General features: G+C 38.5%; 1 protein-coding gene across 1 annotated transcript in view; it reads right to left on the bottom strand.

Annotated features, from left to right (window-relative positions):
• The window catches only part of CDC42BPB (CDC42 binding protein kinase beta), a 94,315-nt gene that overhangs the window by 48,553 nt on the left and 25,968 nt on the right, over positions 1–19,794 (bottom strand). The window contains 3 exon segments of the mRNA XM_032690112.1: positions 2,800–2,895; positions 6,404–6,487; positions 17,561–17,652. Of these exon segments, the coding sequence (XP_032546003.1) occupies positions 2,800–2,895; positions 6,404–6,487; positions 17,561–17,652 (272 nt within the window).

Below are 19,794 nucleotides of genomic sequence, written 5' to 3' on the forward strand. Positions count from 1 at the left end.
TCTATAAGAAAGTCAAATTTTATTCACCTTTCAATTCAGAACAATCTACTTGCCAGGAGGTGCTTTCTATGGGGTTAAAATAAAGGCTATTCTGATGCTGAAATCTAGAGGGATTGCATTTTTTCCAGGGAATTGACTACATCAAACAGGGTGAGAGTAGTTAGAAATCAAAGGAAAAAAAGGATATCAAAATACTCTTCGAGTACTCAGAAGCCTTTAAGAGGCTGACAGCAGACAAACATACATGCCCCTTCATCATGACTGAGACTGGGAAAGAAAACTAACAGATTTTAATCTAGAAGAGAAGGAGAACTTCAGGTCCCATATAAGTTTCTAATATTCATGGACTATGTTTCACCTACATCATATCTGCTTCAGCAGAATCACCAAAGACTTACTTAACCCATCTTGACTCAAGATGGTTCTATGAAAGCTTTCTAAGAACCAGAAGAAAAAATTCATGCTACCATTCCCATGTACTGTCATTTAAGATTTGGCTGTTTAGAAAACAGTAATGTATGATGTATTTACTTCAAAGGTTTTAAAACTACAGAAGCAGAACCCGAAAATGAACTCCAGAAGATATACATTTTGTAGACTTTTGTATTTCTTGATTAAATATATGTTCTGCATTTTCGAATGCTCTATTAATATTAAATAGAGCCTATAAAACCCTAGTTACTTTTAGACTCTTCAAAGGCAGGTGCCTTTTCTACTTTTCTACTTTAACATCTTACCTTCTCTTTGTCTCATTCTGAACCCTTTGTCATGCAGCCAGAAGAGGCAAAGCCTGAGGTGTGGGAAGACACCAAGGCTGTCTCTCTGCTTCAGGTTTGGCTTAGGCGGTTTTGAATTCAAGAATCTCTAGCTATAATGCACAAACATCACTGTGAGGAGACACTGGAATATAGAGCTTTCTCTTTCAGAGGGCCAGGTTGGAAAACTGAGCTCTGTTGTCTGTTCTTGTTTTGTTCTCAGCTTTGTATTCCATTCCACAAGGATCACAGATGAGCTAAAAAGTAAACCAAATCTGCCCAGGTTCTGAAACAAGGCAGCACTCTCCAGGATAATCAAAAATGTGGCTATAAACTTCTTCAAGTTCAGAAGAGAATCAAATAGAGATCTTTTAGCCCTTAGACAAACACTAGATGGTATGGAAGAGAACCTTCTGTCCAGGTTTTTGGATGAATTTATTTCCCAATGTGTTTCACCTTCTCTTCATGCATCATTTACAACAGTGACTGAGATGCAGATCCACTCCATCTGTGAGCACCACACATTTACAGGAGATAGGTTCTGAGTAACAGACCAAATTGGAAGGCAGCATCTCAGCACATGCAGAACCAGACCTCAGGCAAGCTGAGAATCTGCTGACTTTGGCTGCTGGGCAGAGCTGTTGATTTCTCAGATACTGGATCTTAATTACATGCTAGATGTCTACATTCTGCTGTCAAGTGAAACTTCAACATCTAAGTGCCTCTGGGAACTTTGGGAAAACAAATGTATTTATATTGATACATCTCACTTGGAAATGATTTGTATAAAATGGTATTAGATCCCCCTGTCATTACTATCACTTGCTATCTTGCACAGTTAACAATTTTTTCTTAGGTAGCTCTATTCTTACAAGCTACTTGGAAATACAAACAGGATACTTTATGTTATTTTTCTGCAAGTCTGAAGACTGTTTGGTTCTGTGGGAATTTGAAATTATAAGGTACCTACAGAAGGCAGTGCCAGAGATAACCAAACTGTGAGAGATCAAAAATCTGGATCTATCACAAACCATTCAATGGAAATAGCCTGTAAATGAGGGTCTAAGACATGACTACTTATTTTCTTACAATGTGCTTCTCATTCTAAAAATACTTTAAACGTGATAAAGTAATGCACTTTGTTTCAGCATTTGTGGAAATGAATGTGTATTTTCTAACTCTTGCTTAGTTCCTGAACTCTTTGGCAGCCTTTTATCAATACATTTTTTCTTATTTATATTCATGATTTGCTACTGCGGTACTACCTAAAAAGTGTTAAGAAGGTGAAAACTTTCACACTACAACTCTGTCAGTTGTTACAAAAGTAGCAGGTTTGCAAATCCAGCCTCAAGTAGCCACAGGGAAGCTGTGTGGTTCAGCATGTTACAGAATGTGGGGACTTGACTGCTCCTAACCAGTACTCTCCTGTATTCTGTGACTAAGGTAAACACAGCTTATGTTACAGTTCATCATTAAAAAATGTCATAAGACTATGGACTTTCTTTATAAATGGTTGCTGAAGTCTCTCAATCTACTGAGATGATCAATCTGCTGATTTAGAAACATACTTTTATAAATACTTTTAAGAAATAGGCTTTTTTTCCCCCTAGGGCTTTTAAAATACCAACATTTTAAATTACTTTGCCAGTTTTAAACAAAATCTTGCTTCAAAAGACATTCTGAAAGTTAAAAGTAAAATAAAAAGATTTCTTACTTTCACAGAGTTAATATCTCTCAAATTCTTTAATTGCAACCTTATCCAAAATATTAAATTTGAACATGATATTTTTTATGCAACGGTAGATTATTTAATTTAAAATGCTCAGCTAAAGCTCTATATACTACATTACTACACAACTTTCTCACTCTCCTGGAGTTACAGTCAGTCCCTTTGAAGTTTTTCTTCAAGGAGAAACAAGAATGTTGAAACACTGCTGTGAGGCATGAGGTGGACTGATCTAATGCACTAATATCCTTAAAATATACAAAAAAATAAAGTTCTTTCATAACCCAAAGTTTTTATTAGCTGATGAATCAAACATACCAAATAGTTCTCATCTTGAAAGGCGTAGTGCAACGTAGTAATCCACTGACAATCTCCATTCACCAAGACATTTCTCTCCTCTCGGAAGCAAGCTGTCTAAAGGAAGAGAGGGGGAAAAAGCCATTGTCAACATCACCAAGTAGTTTTCATAGGATGAATATATATGGATGTTTTATGGGATTATTTCAAATTACTGAACAGAGGTCTCTATTCATTGGAATTCAGTCTGCACAAGTGACAAGCCGAGGAATCTCTGCAGGCTTTAGTCAGGCATTCAGTCACTCTAATCCTGACTGGGACTTTAAAAAAAACCAACAAACCAAACCCAAAAAACTCCATACCAACACACAACACCCCCGCAAACACCAAAAAGCCCACAAGCCAATTCAAGTCAACACTAAATCATTGTTTCATAAAGTATTTTTAAGAGCCAGAAAATGATAACTTGTCACCGCCATCTGCAGCAGAAAGATAATGGCTCTAGGAAAGTAAGTCTGGTTCTTCTGATAAAGACCTTTATGAAAACAGTTTCATGTACACTTTTATTACGTTACAGTCCCAGTTCCAGACACTGCCAACACACTATAGGAAATAAGCAGATTTTACTATTACTGTCTTATCTTTGTCCAGTATAATACATTTTCATTTTCAATAATCTTTCCTCTACTTCAAACAGCATACTGCAACACTTCAGAGAAGCAAGCTCTGTGTAACAGGTTTTCTCAGCATCTTTACATAAAACCAACTTTCATAAACTTCAAGCGAGTCTCCTTAATAAAAATATATTAATGTTTTTATTGGATCAAAACCATCAAGACACAGACCTTGGGACTCTTCCACTACTCTCAGTTCAGAGAGGCATTATCAGGATATTCAGTAGATTCAAGTGTTAGGGTTCTAGACAAGAACTGACTTTTTTTTGTTTCTGTCATTGCTGTTCATTCAGATTTCTTAGAAAATGTATAATGGAAATGTGCCTGGGGAGACCAAGCCTTACCATACATGATTGCACCTTATAAAGGTGTCTTGACCATTTTTCCCCTCAAAGAAAGCAAAATTCCATTTATCTTTCTACTGAAGAAGATCATGCTCTGGTCACATTGTAAAGCTAGTAATCATTGGTGCAAAGAGAAGTAAATTGTAATTAAATGCTAACTGAGTGGTTTAACGGTTTATGAATGCAAGGCCAAAGTAACCCTCTACAGAAAAGTTTGGCAGCTGCAGCAGCTCCAAGTAATCCTATTCCCTTCCCGCAGCACCAGAGCACAGCCCTTCCCAGATCTTCTGGCACCACAATGTGAGGAGGCTGCCAACACAGAAAACTAGTTTGTTTATTTTCGAAGACATCAGTTCCTTGATCCAGTTCACTGTGCAACCTCAAACAGTGAGGGAACGTTATGAACACTAAAAACCCAGCAATGCTGCTGAACACTTTGCATCATGAATTCAGAGTATAAAACTCTCCCTCTCTGCTTACACTAGCTTAAAAGGCCTTGAGACATGACTTGAAAAAGCATGACAGGCTACCTAATCACCCAGTCAGGACTTATTTGGAACTGTCAACAGTAATACGGTAATGACTATGTATTTTGCTGTCAGAACAATAAATGCAAACTGTCCTTATCAACACAGATGGCATGCCAATTTTGCTTGTAACCCATTTATCAGGTGATGTCAGGTAATATTCACTAATCTTTATTTTAGTGGCTTCCAACCATGTGGGGCGTTTTTTTTTCTTGCAGCCAATACATGAATAAGCAGTATTTAGATAACTTCTTGCTAGGTTTAATAAGTCATACACAACAAACATAAACCAGTAAAACAACATGTTTGTCAGACCACTCATACAGCGGATAATAAAACACCTGAAGTCTGCTTTTCAGTAGAACTGCCCATTTAAGAGCCTGCTGTATTCTTGCAGGCTTCATTTTAAAAATAACAAATTTTACCACATTTGGGAAATTTTAACACCCAAATGTTGTGTGAACTTGATATGCAGGTTATAAAGTCTTGCTTACCCAGAAAAGCCAAATCAAGTGATCAAACTGAACAGGAAAAGACAAAGGGGCCAAGCAGAGCAGACACTTCCTTTATTGCCTTTTGTAGATGTGAAAAATGAGCAGAAAGAGAACTTTTTTGGACTGTTATTAATTATAAGTGTGTATTGGGAAAACTATTGCTTATTATACATTTTTCTTGGTGGCCAAACCTCTTCCACCTCATGCCTGTCTGAGAGGGTAAGAGGAGTTAGTTGCATGATTTGAAGACAGTTTGTAAATAGCTGTCTTCTCAGGATATCTCTACGTGCAAAAGTTGCAGCTATTTAGATAGACCATTTAATGAAGTCACTTTAAAAATTACTAAAGTAAGCCAGCATAGCTGTATTTCCATGAGAGTTTGGGAGATCCCTGCAAACATTTCAGTTTAAAATAATTCTATACTGAGCAATGATTTAACACAGTTGAAATCTGCACAGAAAGGGCACCAAATTTCCCTCATACAGGGAAAGGCTTAATGGAGAACCGCTGATGCAGCACAGCCCAGAGTGTGAAATCTCCTGACAGCTCAAAGGAGAGCCGGGCGGCTGCTGCCTCTAAAGAAGTGCATGGATGGATGGACAGAGTGTGACTAAATCAGGCAAAGGCAGTGGTGAAGAGGGGCTTAACAGGAGGGAGGAGATTTTTATCACAGGAAAAGAGCTGGCACTGACTCACTGAAAGGAAGGGAGGCACTGGGAAGGGCAGGCTGGGGGGGAGGAGGTGTCAGGAAGGGGACAGAAGAATGGGACAGGGAAGGGTCAGCAAGCTCGGTCCTCAGCAAAGCAGCTAGTGCTCATCCCCCTTAACAGAACTGCTGCAAGTACTGATGCACTACATGTACTTTCTCCTCAAATCTATTGCTGTTAGCTTATGTAATATTACATTTGCCATAAGGTTTTCCTCTACTGAGCAAGCATAAGTATCCTAGGAATATCTACCCTACAAAGCTGCTTCCCACTGCGTATTCTTAGTAGGTCTTTTCCTCATTTGTGAAGTACCCACTCCAATTTACACGATTCGTTGTGACAATGTACATATCCTTTCACAAAAAAAGTCCTTCTTAAACAAATTTACCTTCTTAACGTTTTGTTTTACAATCTGAATCTCTGATTCCAAAATATTTAGTTACAGTTTCACCAGTTTTACAAATCCTGTTACAAACTGTAGGATGCAAAGCTCCTTAATGTATGATTTCGAATGGAAGAGAAAAAAGACCTTTTCATAATGTTTTTGTATACAGCTGTGAATGTCACAGTAGCACCAATCTCAGTTTTCATGTAGTCTTTAACTTGCCTTTACCGTAAACAAAAATCTGGCCAATAAATTCAGGGTAAGAACTAGGGCAGACTGTCTGGTAAACGAATACACAGTAATGCTGAGAACAACAGATGCCTGGAAGGGACTGTCAGACTTGATTGCATTAAAACAGCTTAAGGAAAAAAAGAAAAAAAGAATGAAGCTCCTATGCTCATGAAATAATTCTTCCTAATCTGGAAGAGCTTCAATGCAATCTTCCTAATGTCATTTTAAAAATTCTCCATGTTAAAAAAAAACATATTACTTACCTCTGCCCTTTTAAGCATTTCCCACTTATTCAGAATTTTCATTGCATAAATGCGCTCTGTACACTTCATTTTAACAACTGCAACCTGAAATAATAAGATATTTTTATTTAACAGAAGCACGGTCAGAAAAATACAGTTTTCAAACAGCTTAATGTTCACAAATCAACAAAATAAGTTACTCATGAGTCATGAGTGATCAATTGACACATTGATAAACCACAGCTTGAGTCTTTGCTCCTTCTATATTCCTCCTACATTAATACTATGTGCTTGATGCACCATGTGTGGTCAAGTGCTCGTGATGAAGTACATGGGGGATGATACAGGAGGAGCATGAAGCTTTTCATATGAAGATGTGTAGTAGAGCTGCATTGTTTCCCAAGAACAAGCAGGGCTTGTAGCCAGGCCTGCAGCCAACGGGGCAACATTTAAAAGGGCAGCCTGGGAAAACAAGAAAGGCTGCTGTCAATAGAAATACACTACATTTGACTAATTTGTTTTCACATTTCAGGTCTCAGAAACTTGAAAGATATTTGCAGATTAGCATGCTTTTGTGTACTTTATGCAGATACTTTAAAAGAAAAAAAAATCATTTATTTATTCACCATTTTGCTTGAAGCATTTTACTCTGCATTCTGTGTACAAGATTTGCTTACACTGATCTGTTATGAACAGTAGCTGTGCACATAGTTGTAACCGTGCAAGAAAAAACAGAGACTACAAAAACTTCAAGGCTTAAGAATGCAAAGACTTTATTTTGACCAAGACTTGTATTCTCCAAGACCAAAACTAATTCTTCTTGTGGTAAAGACACCATTTCCACAAAATTCTTGCAGCTGGCAAAAACCCCCCAGGCATCATGACTAAGACAGCAACATTTTCACAGGACTATACATGGACTGCTTGAATATTTCTACTGATTCTCAGCTCATCTCTATTTCAGAAGCAGAAAACCAACCAGCTTCCAACAGAGCTCTGAATAGCTGTGTGAAAAGTAAAAGGAATGACATCAGCTCGCCTCTTCCGTTGCTTAAAAACCCTTATCTACAAAGGATTCAGGAACTACAGCAGCTTTAAGATGACGCTGACTAAAAAAAGGTTGGAATTATGTGTCAAGCAGAGCAACACTATACAAAGCTGTAAATCTTGAGGAGTGAAGGGGGAAGTGTCATACCTCCCTGCACCTTAGCAGTAAAGAAAGCTCCAGATGAGGGGCACGGGGATTACTGCTTCTCCAGTAACACAAGAACAGGATATTCACATTTAGACAGATATCTCACCATGCAGGTGAATTCCTAAAGCCTTCCACCCATCAGTGAGTGAAACTCCATTCACCAGGTCACATAATGGATAACAGCACCTTGTATGCACCTGCACAGAGTCATGTAATGGAAACACAGCTCTAAAAAAGGTCTCATAGGTACCCACCACAGGAAAGACATGGGAATCTGGCCCTAAGCACAGCTGGCAAAGGCACAGCACTAAGAAGCAGCTTTTAAAAGTGATGTAGAATATCCACAGCTACATTACAACCCCAGTGCCTCTTGGCCTACAAGCACCTCCTGCAGACACTGCTCATGCTGCAGGGGAAGGATGAGCAAGACAGGAGCGTTTCAACCAAACACACGAGGCACATATGAAACCGTTCAACACTGACCTTCAGCAATGGCTTAAAATTTAAACAGCCTTGCTCCTTGCCTCATCACAGCTAAAAGTCACTGTAACACCTTCTCTCCATACACTTAATTGGGTCATTACCCTGATCCAGTTGAAGGCACACTGTAAGTCAAACAGCACATTAAAAGCTTTGAAAAACTGCAAGATGCTGACTACACTTCTTAAACTGTTCCAGGAAGAACATGACAACTCAGGAAAAGCCCCCACCTCCAGAGCAGGGACAGAACAGCACAGAATGCTGTTACCTGCTGCAGAGGAACAAAGGAAGGAACCCTCTGGGGCAGATGCAATTTGCAAGTGCAGCTCTGTGAGCCCTCGAGTAGCAACATTCAAGTTTCACTACAGCACAGCACTAGAACTGCTCAGCTATTTAACTACAAATGCAGTGCACGAACCCAAACCCAGATAGGCATCTACTACACTTCATCTAAGGCCATCACTGTCCAAAAGTGCTGCAGGATAGTGCAAGTTTGGAGCGTGCTCAACTGGTGAGGAAGGATGGGAGCCTGGAGTGCTGGAGGACAGGCACAGCTGAGGAGCTATGCAAATGTTAGAACAAAGTAGGAAATGAAACAGGCCTGGAAAAAAGAAAAAAAGAAAAGAAGAAAGGATGCCAAATCTGTAGGACCAATTTAGCGATTCCCCAGTTGCTAACTATATATTAGTGCTATTTATTTTCAACTGAAAGGACTGCTTAAAAAAGACCCAATTTAAACTTTCTGGAGGAAGATAATTGTCTTCTGTGGAAGAAAAAGTAAAATTCATAAAAAGAAAGTTGAGTCACATTTTCATATTAAGTGATTATCAAGTTATGACACCAGTAAACACATTCTGCTTTAGCTGTAAGGGTGACAGAGGGGTAGCTTCTTGTGTCAGCAGAAAAATTAATTGAACCATACAGCAAATTAGGTAATTCCCGATGAATTTTATCTCTGAAAAGAAGTCTGAAGGAAGATACTCCACAGAAGTGACAGAATTTCTGCCTGACTAGACCTGACTCCTCAACCAATTCAAATGATTAGGATTTTTTTTTAAAGGAAAACAAACAGAAAAGTGTAACCCAAACCTCCTTGAACTGAAACAGGGAAGCACAAAGGAAATTATGCTCTGATATACTCAGTGCTGTTATAAGCAAGAGTACCTACAATAATGAAAAAAATCCTTTCTTCTATAAAACACCTCAGTGTTTCCTTTGAGTTACATTTCTTTTACTTTCTTCATCAGGTGGCATTATTTCTAAGTTTACTATTGTCATTTACTTTGGCTGCTTCTGACATGGTGCAGTGGAGTTGTTTTTTCTTATTTTTGTATTAATTCCTCTTTCTCTGGTGTACCTCAAATTCAATTACAATAACCACACTGACCACTTTGCAAGATCAAACAGAGACCTCTTTTACTGCAATTGTACTAACCATGCAAGATACCTGGTTTTAAATATGATGATTCTTAAAGTACATACTGATCCACCACATCTACTGAAGTTGGTGGTCAGAGATATTCCAAAGGACACAGATTTGTAAACTGCTACAAATGCCTACTTTAAGAACAAAAGCATTGCTTCTATCTTCAGAGCTTAAAAGTCTACTGGCTGAACAAGTGCTCATGTTATACACAGACCAGGATTTAATTTTGGTGCTCACTCTTCATTTCCAAGGCTAATACAACTTATACCGTAATAGAAGTTAAAAAAAAAAAAAAAGTATGTTGAGGATAATGAAAGGAAAAAAATGTACAAACAGAGGTATAATAAAAGAGGAAGAATCTTCTGAAGAAGAAGATTTAATAACCTAAAATATTCCAGGCCTGAAAGAGATAACAGCTATGATGGATATATAAAATCATGAAGATGAACAGAGAACAATAATTTGCTGTTTCTCATAACGCAGAAATTGAAAAGCATCAAATAAAATAAAAAGGTAACAAGATTAAGGAAGTATTATTGTCACACAACAGTTCTGGAACGCACCCACAGGCTGCTGTGGACACCTAGGTATTCAGAAAGTATTTAAGTATGTACATGCTTAATACCTGAGTAACACACACAGCAGTGTGGGTCTCAGTGACTACTGACTGCTGGGTTAGGGAGTCCCTGAACCCTCATCTGCTGGAAACTGGGAGGGTTCAGCTCTGCTCTGTCCTTGGATTTTGTTTCCTACACTTCTGTACCTGGCCAAAGGGATGGGATGTGGGCTAACTAATCCTCACACCTCTGACCCAGAACAACTACCTTTGATGCCTGTGTCAAACTAAGAAAATTAAAACTCACCCAACTTGCATTTCATAATGTCAAGTTGGAATGCGGAATCAGGGGGTCCAAGTACACAACGATCACAGAGATGTTTGGTAGAGAGATTTATATGATTCTGTTTCACTGAGCCTTGAAACACTGGTAAGGAAAACTTGCAGATGCAAGGGTTCCCCCACCACTGCAACACCCCCTTCCAGGCACGTCCATATGGGTTTACTGTCCGAGTCATTACTATCTGGTGTGATTAGCATCACTGTAACTCTCAGGAAACAGGAACACTGCAATAAAGATCAAGTATCTTTCCTCAAGGACCTCAGAAAGTCTAATGAGGCCTAGTGCCTACCATTCAACCAACTTTAGACATATTTATGTCAAAAAATATATGAGCATTGGTGCTAAAGTGCAAGTGAGATCCAGCTATGGTTACTACAGGCCACAACATCCAATCAGATTTGTATTACTTCTGCTATCTGTTTTATTCCCATACTTTGTGCCTCAAAGCTCTGTTTCACTTGTACTGCAATAAAATAAAGAACCAATACAACTAAAGTAACTTTTCTAGACTTCGGCAAGAGTTAGTGTTTTCCTTCTTGAATTGTTTTATAGAAGTATTTTGTTACACTTTGATCTTCAAAACCCACTGAATACTGACATTTAGGGCTGCACTGTACAAAGTCATCCCAGGCCAACTTCCACCTCTCCTCATGACCCAATGAAACCTACAGGGTGGGAATCTGAGCCAAATCAGCCTCTACAAACATGACAGAACTTCCCACCACTGTACTTTGCCCTCTGAGTGACATGATCAGCATTAGTAAGCAGCATCAAGTTACAAATTTTCTTTTATGTAAACCATAAGTATGGCACAATAAAGTGCAAAAATCATTTAAATGTAAGACTGGCTTTCCAGAAAACAATTGAGACAGTTAACAAAAAGACTTCTTGGAAACTATGCTGGCCTTAATTTCCAAGCAAAGATAAAAAAATGCTCACTAGGACAGTACTCGTGCTTATGGTAATTTAATTTTCAGGTAAAACTTATCCTCAAGGACTGGACTTTAGTAATAAGGTGAAACTCAAGTACAAAATGTTCTCAGCTGAAAAGAAGAGGAACACAAACATATAGGTGAAAATACTCATGCAAACAGGTCATAATGGCAAGTGGTTAAGAAAAAAGGCAAACTGATTTTGGAATTCATAGGCAGATAGATACACACCACTAGGGATGGGCAAACATTACTGCCTTGTAATACAAACTCATTGGAAACTCCACACACAGCCACACCTCAGAAAAATAAACTTTATCTGGAGTAGGTGTGAAAGAGGACTATTGAGATGATCAAGGAACTAAAGAGTCTCTCATACTACTGTGGGAATAGAGGAAGCTTTACTTGTAAAAAAAAAAAAGGTAGATATTATTGTTATCTACAAATAAAATTGGGAGGAAGGACATCAGTAATGTGGGTGATAAAAGATCTGCTTAGGCTAATGGACAATAAAATTACAGATAAAACAGTGTAAAATACCATGAATTAACCTTTGGCAGGAACTTGGAATGGTTTTAGACATTTGAGCAGAGATTTTAGTCAAGACTTTCAACCGGGAGAAGAGACAAAATGTCATTTCAGATGTAAACAACTTAGCTGTAATGTCTTATTACCAGATTCATAATTGAATATTACAGTCATTTCCCTCAGCTAAAGCTTGTGTATGCCATTTTTACTCTACTATTTCTGTCTCATGCTATTGATACTGTGGACACCAGCTACTGCAAAAACACCACAGGAACTGCTTTATCCTCATAATAGTCTTGGATATGAAAAGTCTTTGATATAGAGCTCATTAGTTAATAGTTTTAATACTGCATCTTGGAGGAAAAACTGGTCTGGGCTGCTCTATCAGGTTTATTTTATGTCTCTTTTACATATAAAATTAACAATCAGAGTATCTTTTGATAGAGTTCATGCGCTATGGTGCACATTTCCAAAGCAAAATCAGGTTTTTTTGAACATGCAGTATATATCTTCATGTTGTGCAAATAAGAAATGCCTTACAAGTGCCAGCCAGAAAGATTCTGCAAAGTAAAAATAAAGACCTCGAACAGCACCTAAGCTGTTCCTCAGCAACTGGGGGGGTTTGCAGAGACAAATGGCTGGTCTCCCAGCAGCATTACAATGAACTGTGTCTCTCCAGCTCCTTGCAACCTGCCTGTCTCCATAGTTACTTGGTGCTGCCATACAAACACACACAGATCTGGGGAGGACTAAGATAGCAACCAGCTCTTTTGAAGCATTTTCAAAACAAAGCAGCTTCTTTCTTCATCCATTTCCACAGCAGAAAATAGCTTGCTTTGATTTAATTTTTTTTTTGTGATGAGCATACTGAAGAAAAGCAAAGCTAATTAAATACTTCCACATCATATTCTGAATGCTTCGACTCTTTGAATAGTTCAATAAAAAGTGTCATATATTGTGTGCAATACTTAGGAATTCTGTTAATCCACAATGTAGGAAGGTATAGTCCCTGCTGGGCACCTAACACCAACCACCAAAGCTTCTGAATAAGTGAGACAGCCTTAAATTGCAGCCTGTAGATCACTGTGCCTCAGGTTAATTTCTAGAACTACATCAAAACATTGAACTCAGTACCCAACAGCTGTGATTACAAGATGGAAAGGGCACAAGCAGCTCTGCTTCTTGCTGCCAAGCACGACTGACCGCAGGAAGCTTGGGTTTTACATATTCACTTTTGACTCTCACTGCGACCTTAGCCAGTATCTCTCATTAGGAACCACATAACTGCTCAGAACCTGTGGTACACAGAGGATCAGTCTTATTCTCTCAACCATTATTTATTTTCTTCTGGGAACACATTTTTCTGTCTGCTGATTCCAGCTGAGACTGACTAAGCCTCTCGAGTCGAGGTGACATGTACTATTACTAAACACTACACAGATCAAGTCTGTACAGAACAGCACTTATATGAAAAGGTATTTCTAATCCATTCAGAGCAGTAATACTTAGGTGGGGCACATTAAGAGTTTTAGTTATTTTTGTCCTAAGCAAGACTAAGCAGTTCCACCCTTCCGCTGGAACCACAGTAAGCATTGCTCATTCAAGAAATCCTTGCTAACAAACAAGGGAAGGAAAACAATTGTTTCAATTCCACACTGCCAAATTTCCAGGAGGTGTCAGCCACGTTATACAATCCACGTCCTCAAACAAGGTACATCTTGACACATTCTTCCTTCAACAACTGCTCTTCAACTGAAATTGCATACAGCAACGTGCATAAGTGATCTTTTACACAAAATGAGGACACATGACCTTAAAGACTTACATTACTAAGAGGTCAGACGAACCTTGCAAAGGAGCACATGCAAGTACTAAGAGCCACAGTCCCCATATACAGTGTCCTTCTCCTACCCCTCTCACCATACTGTAAGCAGGAATACTCCCAGTTCCCATGCTACAAGAACTTCCATTCAGGTAGGTTTTGCATTGGGTTTTGTTCTCATATTGCTGGAAAAAGTGTAAAGAACCAAGCTGAGTTCTGCTGGTTTGCAAAGGAGTAAGTAAGAAAAAGGTAATGACATGCCAGTACTGGTATATACTGGTGATTATACCAACCTGCCTTAAATTAGATACTGATTTTGCAGTTGTGTTCACAGGGATAAGCTCACATGTGGTCTCAATCCTCACTCTGGTCAAATACCACGTTTCCTTGGCTTACGTGTTGTCTGGCAAAAATTGACCACTGATCCTGACTAATAACTAATATCATGCTTTTATTTTGTTTAAGCTATATTTCTTCAAAGCTACTGATTATTGCAAAAGGCCTTTGGTAGGAATAAAGCTGCTGGCATTCTCCAAAAACTCCAAAGGAGATAAACTGAGAAGAATGGAATGTAATTTTCATCGTTTTTGAAGTCTGCTTTGTTTAGCTGTTCAGTGTTTAAATTAAACTACTTAGTTCTAACAGGAATATGTTTAGTTTAATTCTGATTAATTTCTTTATACATTTAAACACATTGTACAGGTATTTAAAAAATTTACTTCTACCAGATAAGTCCTCTCAACTAATTTCTAACATAGTTCCCATGTATGAATGAATATACTACAAAAAAATTACTTACAGCCCCTCCATTCAGTTTTATCAAGTGTTATTTTATACAAGTCAAATGCCACAAGTTCCTCTCAAGAAACTATATTTCATTTTCTTATTATGGAATGTCAACCTTTAAATAATTACTATTTCATAATGCCTACAATATTTGGCAGTTATAGCATGTATAGTATACACTAGGGTCAAAGGATGCTTTCATAAGCAAAAAGCACAAAATACTTTGGGGCAAGAGTGCTTAAAGAACAGTGAACTTAAAATCAATTATTCCTGCATAACGTAAACTGATAAAAAGTTTCACACTGCTGCAACTATAAACTAAAACTTTTCTAGATAAGAGATGAACAAGATGTGATATTGAGAGATAACTAACACCACTGACTCTGTGAGCACTCACAGCTCTAACAGAAGGATGAAATTAAGATACTTTCTCATTTCACTTCTGTGAAATTTCATTTCCACTGAGGGGGATGGGATGTTTGAATTGCTTTAGTTAAGTTCCATGCTTTTCCAAATGAAAGAATATGAAACACATTGTTGATTCAGGCACTCCAAACACTATTAATACAAGTTTTCACCCAGAATTTGTATCTTTTATTCACCTTAAGACTTTTGATCCAAAGCTAAGAAAGGTCATCCTAAAGCCCCATGGCAAATATAAACTGAAGTCTCTGGAAGTGCATATAAATACTTCATTCTGTTGTTGTACTGAGATTTCCAGTTGGTCAATTCCTTAAGTGGAGAAGAGCATCTTTTGAAAAAGAACAGAACAAACACCATGGAAAACAGCCCTTCCTTAAAGTTATACTTTAAGGAAGGCAATCCCAACACTGACTCCATCTGCAAGTCACTATAAAGGGTTCCCATTTTTGATAGCTATAGCATTCACAAGTCTAGCTTTGAAAAGATCCAGAAACCCCTTCTAATCTTGCCAAAAGACAAACTGCCAAAATACTAATCTAAAATTCTTTAGATATCAGTGGTCACAGCCACTATAGCAAGTAATTCGGCACAGCAAGACCAGAACAACATCAAAGTATCCTGTGCTGAGCCTTCCCATCTATACTGTGTGCAGTTCAGGAATTTTTTTTTCAGACTGTATCCAGCCTGGTTTCCTGGACCAAACATGCTTTGAAGCTGTTAGGAGAGTCAAACCCAGTGATTGATTCTTAGGTACTCCTTGGGCCCAGAAGTGCATTTGGTGCACACCTGGAATGGAGGTTCTGGTTAGTTTCCTCCAAAAGAAATCCAGCACATGCTTAGTAAAATCATTCTGCAGTAAGTAGGGACACTGTCTTCAAAACAGTGCCACTGCTTTGAACCAAAACCCTAACAGAGAGGTAGACACTTACCTACTACTGTCTTGATTCTCCAGGCCTTCTATCTACTCACAAACCTCTCTGCTTAGACCTCTTTCCTGGACTAAATTTGTAGTTTTTTTCAGACCTTCCTAGGACTTAGCAAATTTTTCCAATTCTTGCTTTTTCCTGCCAAACTCTTTGCAGTAACTTTTTTTTCTAAAAGTCATGTTCGAATAATACATATCAGCTAAAAAGAAACACTTAAGTGTTTCAGTTAAGTAACTGATTTCCATGCAGTATTTCCATTGCCCTGACATTCCCTTTTTTGTAACAAATGTTGTACTTATCAAGTTCAACATCCACTAGAAAGTGAACTTTTGTCTTACAAGTCAAGATGTTACTGTTTATCTGCACATTTTACTTAAAATGCTCCAGTTCCTTCAGAAGCTGTATTCACAATAATTACATCTGAACTACCTGTTACCTCATCATATCATTAGATGATAGTATAGATGAAGAGGTATTCTTGAAACACTAATTTCTGTCTTAGGAGTCCACTTTTCTCAAAAGCAGTCTCTGAAGTAGCTTAAAATTATGTGGATATGAACCTATTACTTCACGAAGCTATCACTGCTCATATAAACCTCATTACTTTCTGAACCCAGTCCAGTAGGGTCCTGGAATTTCTGGTATTTCTCCAGCTTAGTTTCTGGTCGGCCTGTGACAGCCCTGTCCCACAACCAAACCCTACATGGAAGAGTTTGAGGTGTCCAGGGCACAGCACGCTTGGAAGGAAAGGATTGCACGGCACACAGTCCTGCTCTCTGTGGAGACAACAGGAGATGGAGATGAGGAAGCTTATCCTTAGCCACCAGCAGCAGAAGCTGTAACCAAGTGCTAATGGGCTGAAGTGAGCCACTAATGGCAGTCTCTAAATTTCACTTTAGTGTGGCACTACTTAAAAGAAGTTTCCTGGAAGAAATCTAAGGGTTTTTTTCTTCTAGAAATTCTCTAGTTAATAACCTCTCTTGCTGATAGCTATGACTTTAGTTACTTGTACTTAAATGCTGAAAGGGTTGTCTTTGAGGTTCTCCAGAAGTCCCAGGTATCCTATGCCTGCTGGAGGGGATGTGCTCACAAATGCTTTTGCCAGTGGCAAGCCCTACCAGACTTATGTAACTGATGAGACTTTCATGAAGCATATTAAGAAGTAAAGTTTCAGTCCAGGGTCCTGGGACTGGCGAGTCCTCAAAACACAAGGCGTTCCTATCATCCCCGCATGATTCAACTTGCTGTCCAAAAAACAGATCCAGCAGCCTTTGATCTTCAAAGATGACAGGGAGCAGTCTTTGAGGCAGCCAAATGTGTCTTTCTGCATTGCCACATTGCTACAGAGACAGGCAGATGGGTGGAGCAACCTCTGCGCTCCTGCCATAGAAGCAGCCCAGTTCTGTGTTAAATTAGAGCAGCACCCAGCAGTACATATGGCAAGTGGGAGAAGAGATCCTAAATTCAGCTGTGCAGCTTCTAGGTGGGACCACCCTGTTCATAAACACATTGAAGAGACACTTGCTTTGCTAAACTGAAGTCAGAATGAGCCAGTCACAGAAATGGCAGAACTGGACACTAAATAACCTGCTTCAAAGGGACCTGGTACTAGTATCTAGCTTCATCCCACATTTGGAAGTATTTTAACACATCTGTGTGAATCTTTTGTCTTTAGGATAAGTACAGGTCAACTATAGCAAGAAATCAGATGCACAAATGATGAAAGTTATGTTAGTACAACTGCAAGTAAAAATCTCTTACCTCTCCAAATGCACCTCTTCCGATCACTTTTATAATTTCAAAGTCATCTCGATGGAGTTGCATTTCCTTTACCAGTTTTGTAAATGGTTTTGCTGTTAAAGAAAAAAAAAAAGAAAATTCAATTATAAAGAGAAACACTGCAAGCCAAAATAATCCATAAATCAAAGGTCAAAAGTACTTGTTGCATACCCAGAGCAACAGCAAATATTCAACTATTAGAACTACAGAAGGAAAAAAAAGTTATTAACACTATTTAATTAACACTTAAAAAGTTTTTTAAAAGTTCAATCCTATGAGTGGTTCTGCCTTGCTGCTAATGAGTAATGAGTAAAGTGGTCTTTCAGAAGGATTTCCCCCCCTTTCTTTAGGCCTTTGTGAATCACTAAAGGACCATGTGAAAGGGAGATAGCTCATTCATTATTGGTAAACCCTAGAGACAATCTGTCCTACCCTTCAGCCACTAGATTAATTCTCTTCTTAAGCAGAGTGCAGCTTTACTTTTTATTATTTCAGCTAGTACCAGCTAAAGCTTTAACAGCCGACTCTCAAGAGAGAGCTGTCTCTACTCAACAGCAATGAAACCATTTCCCACAAGATCTGTGGCTAATTTAGGATTTTTACTTTGAACTATCTTTTCTGTTAAGCAACATTCACCAGATCTCAATTAGACCAAGTACTGAAGGGCTCCAGCCTAAAAGATGTCCAGTGATTAACTAACCCACACTTACTTTATTCTGTGGTCCCACTGGATTCATGACATTTCTCAAAATATTTGGTTGATAAATTCTACTGCACCTGCAGCTCCATCAATTTTCTCCTCTCCAGATCACAGCATGGGGATCACTATTTAGATATGACGCTCGTTACAGTTCACTACTCTGATTATGAAGATCAAATGAATAAGGAAGAACAGTGGTGCAAGTGCAAGCCAAACTGCACAAGAGCAAGTATGCACAAGCAAAGCAGCAGCTCATTCTTCAAACTAAGCACAGAAAGTTCGCTGGTCTTCAGTTCATCACAAACATTATTAGACTAAAAAGAATGAAGTTTTTCAACACATGTATTTTTCCCATGTGCAACTGAATAAAATATCACAGAACTACTACTTGTAATTCAGCCCAGACTCCTGTTTTACCTCACCTTCCACTATGATTAAGCTAATGAGTTACAAGCCAAACAGAATTCCTACAAGAGGGGTCATTGCCTTGACAGTGTATTTTGGATGATAACACAAACAAACGTACCCTTACAACCACACAGACAGAAGTCTGAACCGGAGACTGCAGATTTCAGTATAAAATCTAACCAAGAAAGCCTGAAAACCTCTCAGCAAAAAATCATCAGAGCTAAATAAATGAAGAAACAGCTGTACTGAAGAATAACCATGCTGCTTCCTTGTACTTAGGAGAGGTGTTACTGAAAAGGTTTCCTCCAGAAGTAATACCCCTTTCACTGCATGTTTCTTGTCTACCCAAAGTATGAACTTTAATAATGAGACTCTACTAGCTTTTCTGCTAGACTCCCTATTTCAGCTGGACAGAAATGCCTACCACAGTCTTCCTCACCACAAGGTCATTGAGACTATCACCCTAAACCCCCAAATTGTTTATAAACACCACCTCAAACCAGTTAGAGATCTATACCAGTCCAATCAGACACCCACACAAGTAAATACCACTGCTGATGCCTGTGATATATGTCAATTATTCTGTAAGGTTCTCTCACCTCCTTCCCACCAAACCAAGACAGATTGAGGAAGCACAACTGCAGACAAGAAATAAACGTGACAGTTCCATTATTAAGTATGAGGTTGCTACTACAGAAAGTGGTTCTTTGGACTAATTTTGCAGAACATCAGCTTCTGTTATCAAAATTCAAGGAGAGGGGAAATGAAATCTAGTAATTTTATTTCTGGGGTCACTAACCCAATAATAATTTTTGTTTTAAATAAATAACAAATTTTAGCAATAGTTCTGATAAGCAAACAGAACATCAAAATCATAGAATCATAGAATGGTTTAGGTTGGAAGAGACTTTGTCCCTGCCCATGGGCAGGGACACCTTCCACTAGACCAGGCTGAACACTGCCAGCAATGGAACATCCACAATTTCTCTAGGCAATAAAATAACTGGTTTAAGAATAAAAAACCTGTTACTGTAAATTGACCACAAGCAACATTCAAAGCAGGAAGACAACCTATCAAAATCTAAGCTGTCTTGTACACTTAAAATAA

Source organism: Chiroxiphia lanceolata, chromosome 6, assembly GCF_009829145.1.
Source record: "Chiroxiphia lanceolata isolate bChiLan1 chromosome 6, bChiLan1.pri, whole genome shotgun sequence".
In the NCBI taxonomy this organism is placed as follows: Eukaryota; Metazoa; Chordata; class Aves; order Passeriformes; family Pipridae; genus Chiroxiphia; species Chiroxiphia lanceolata.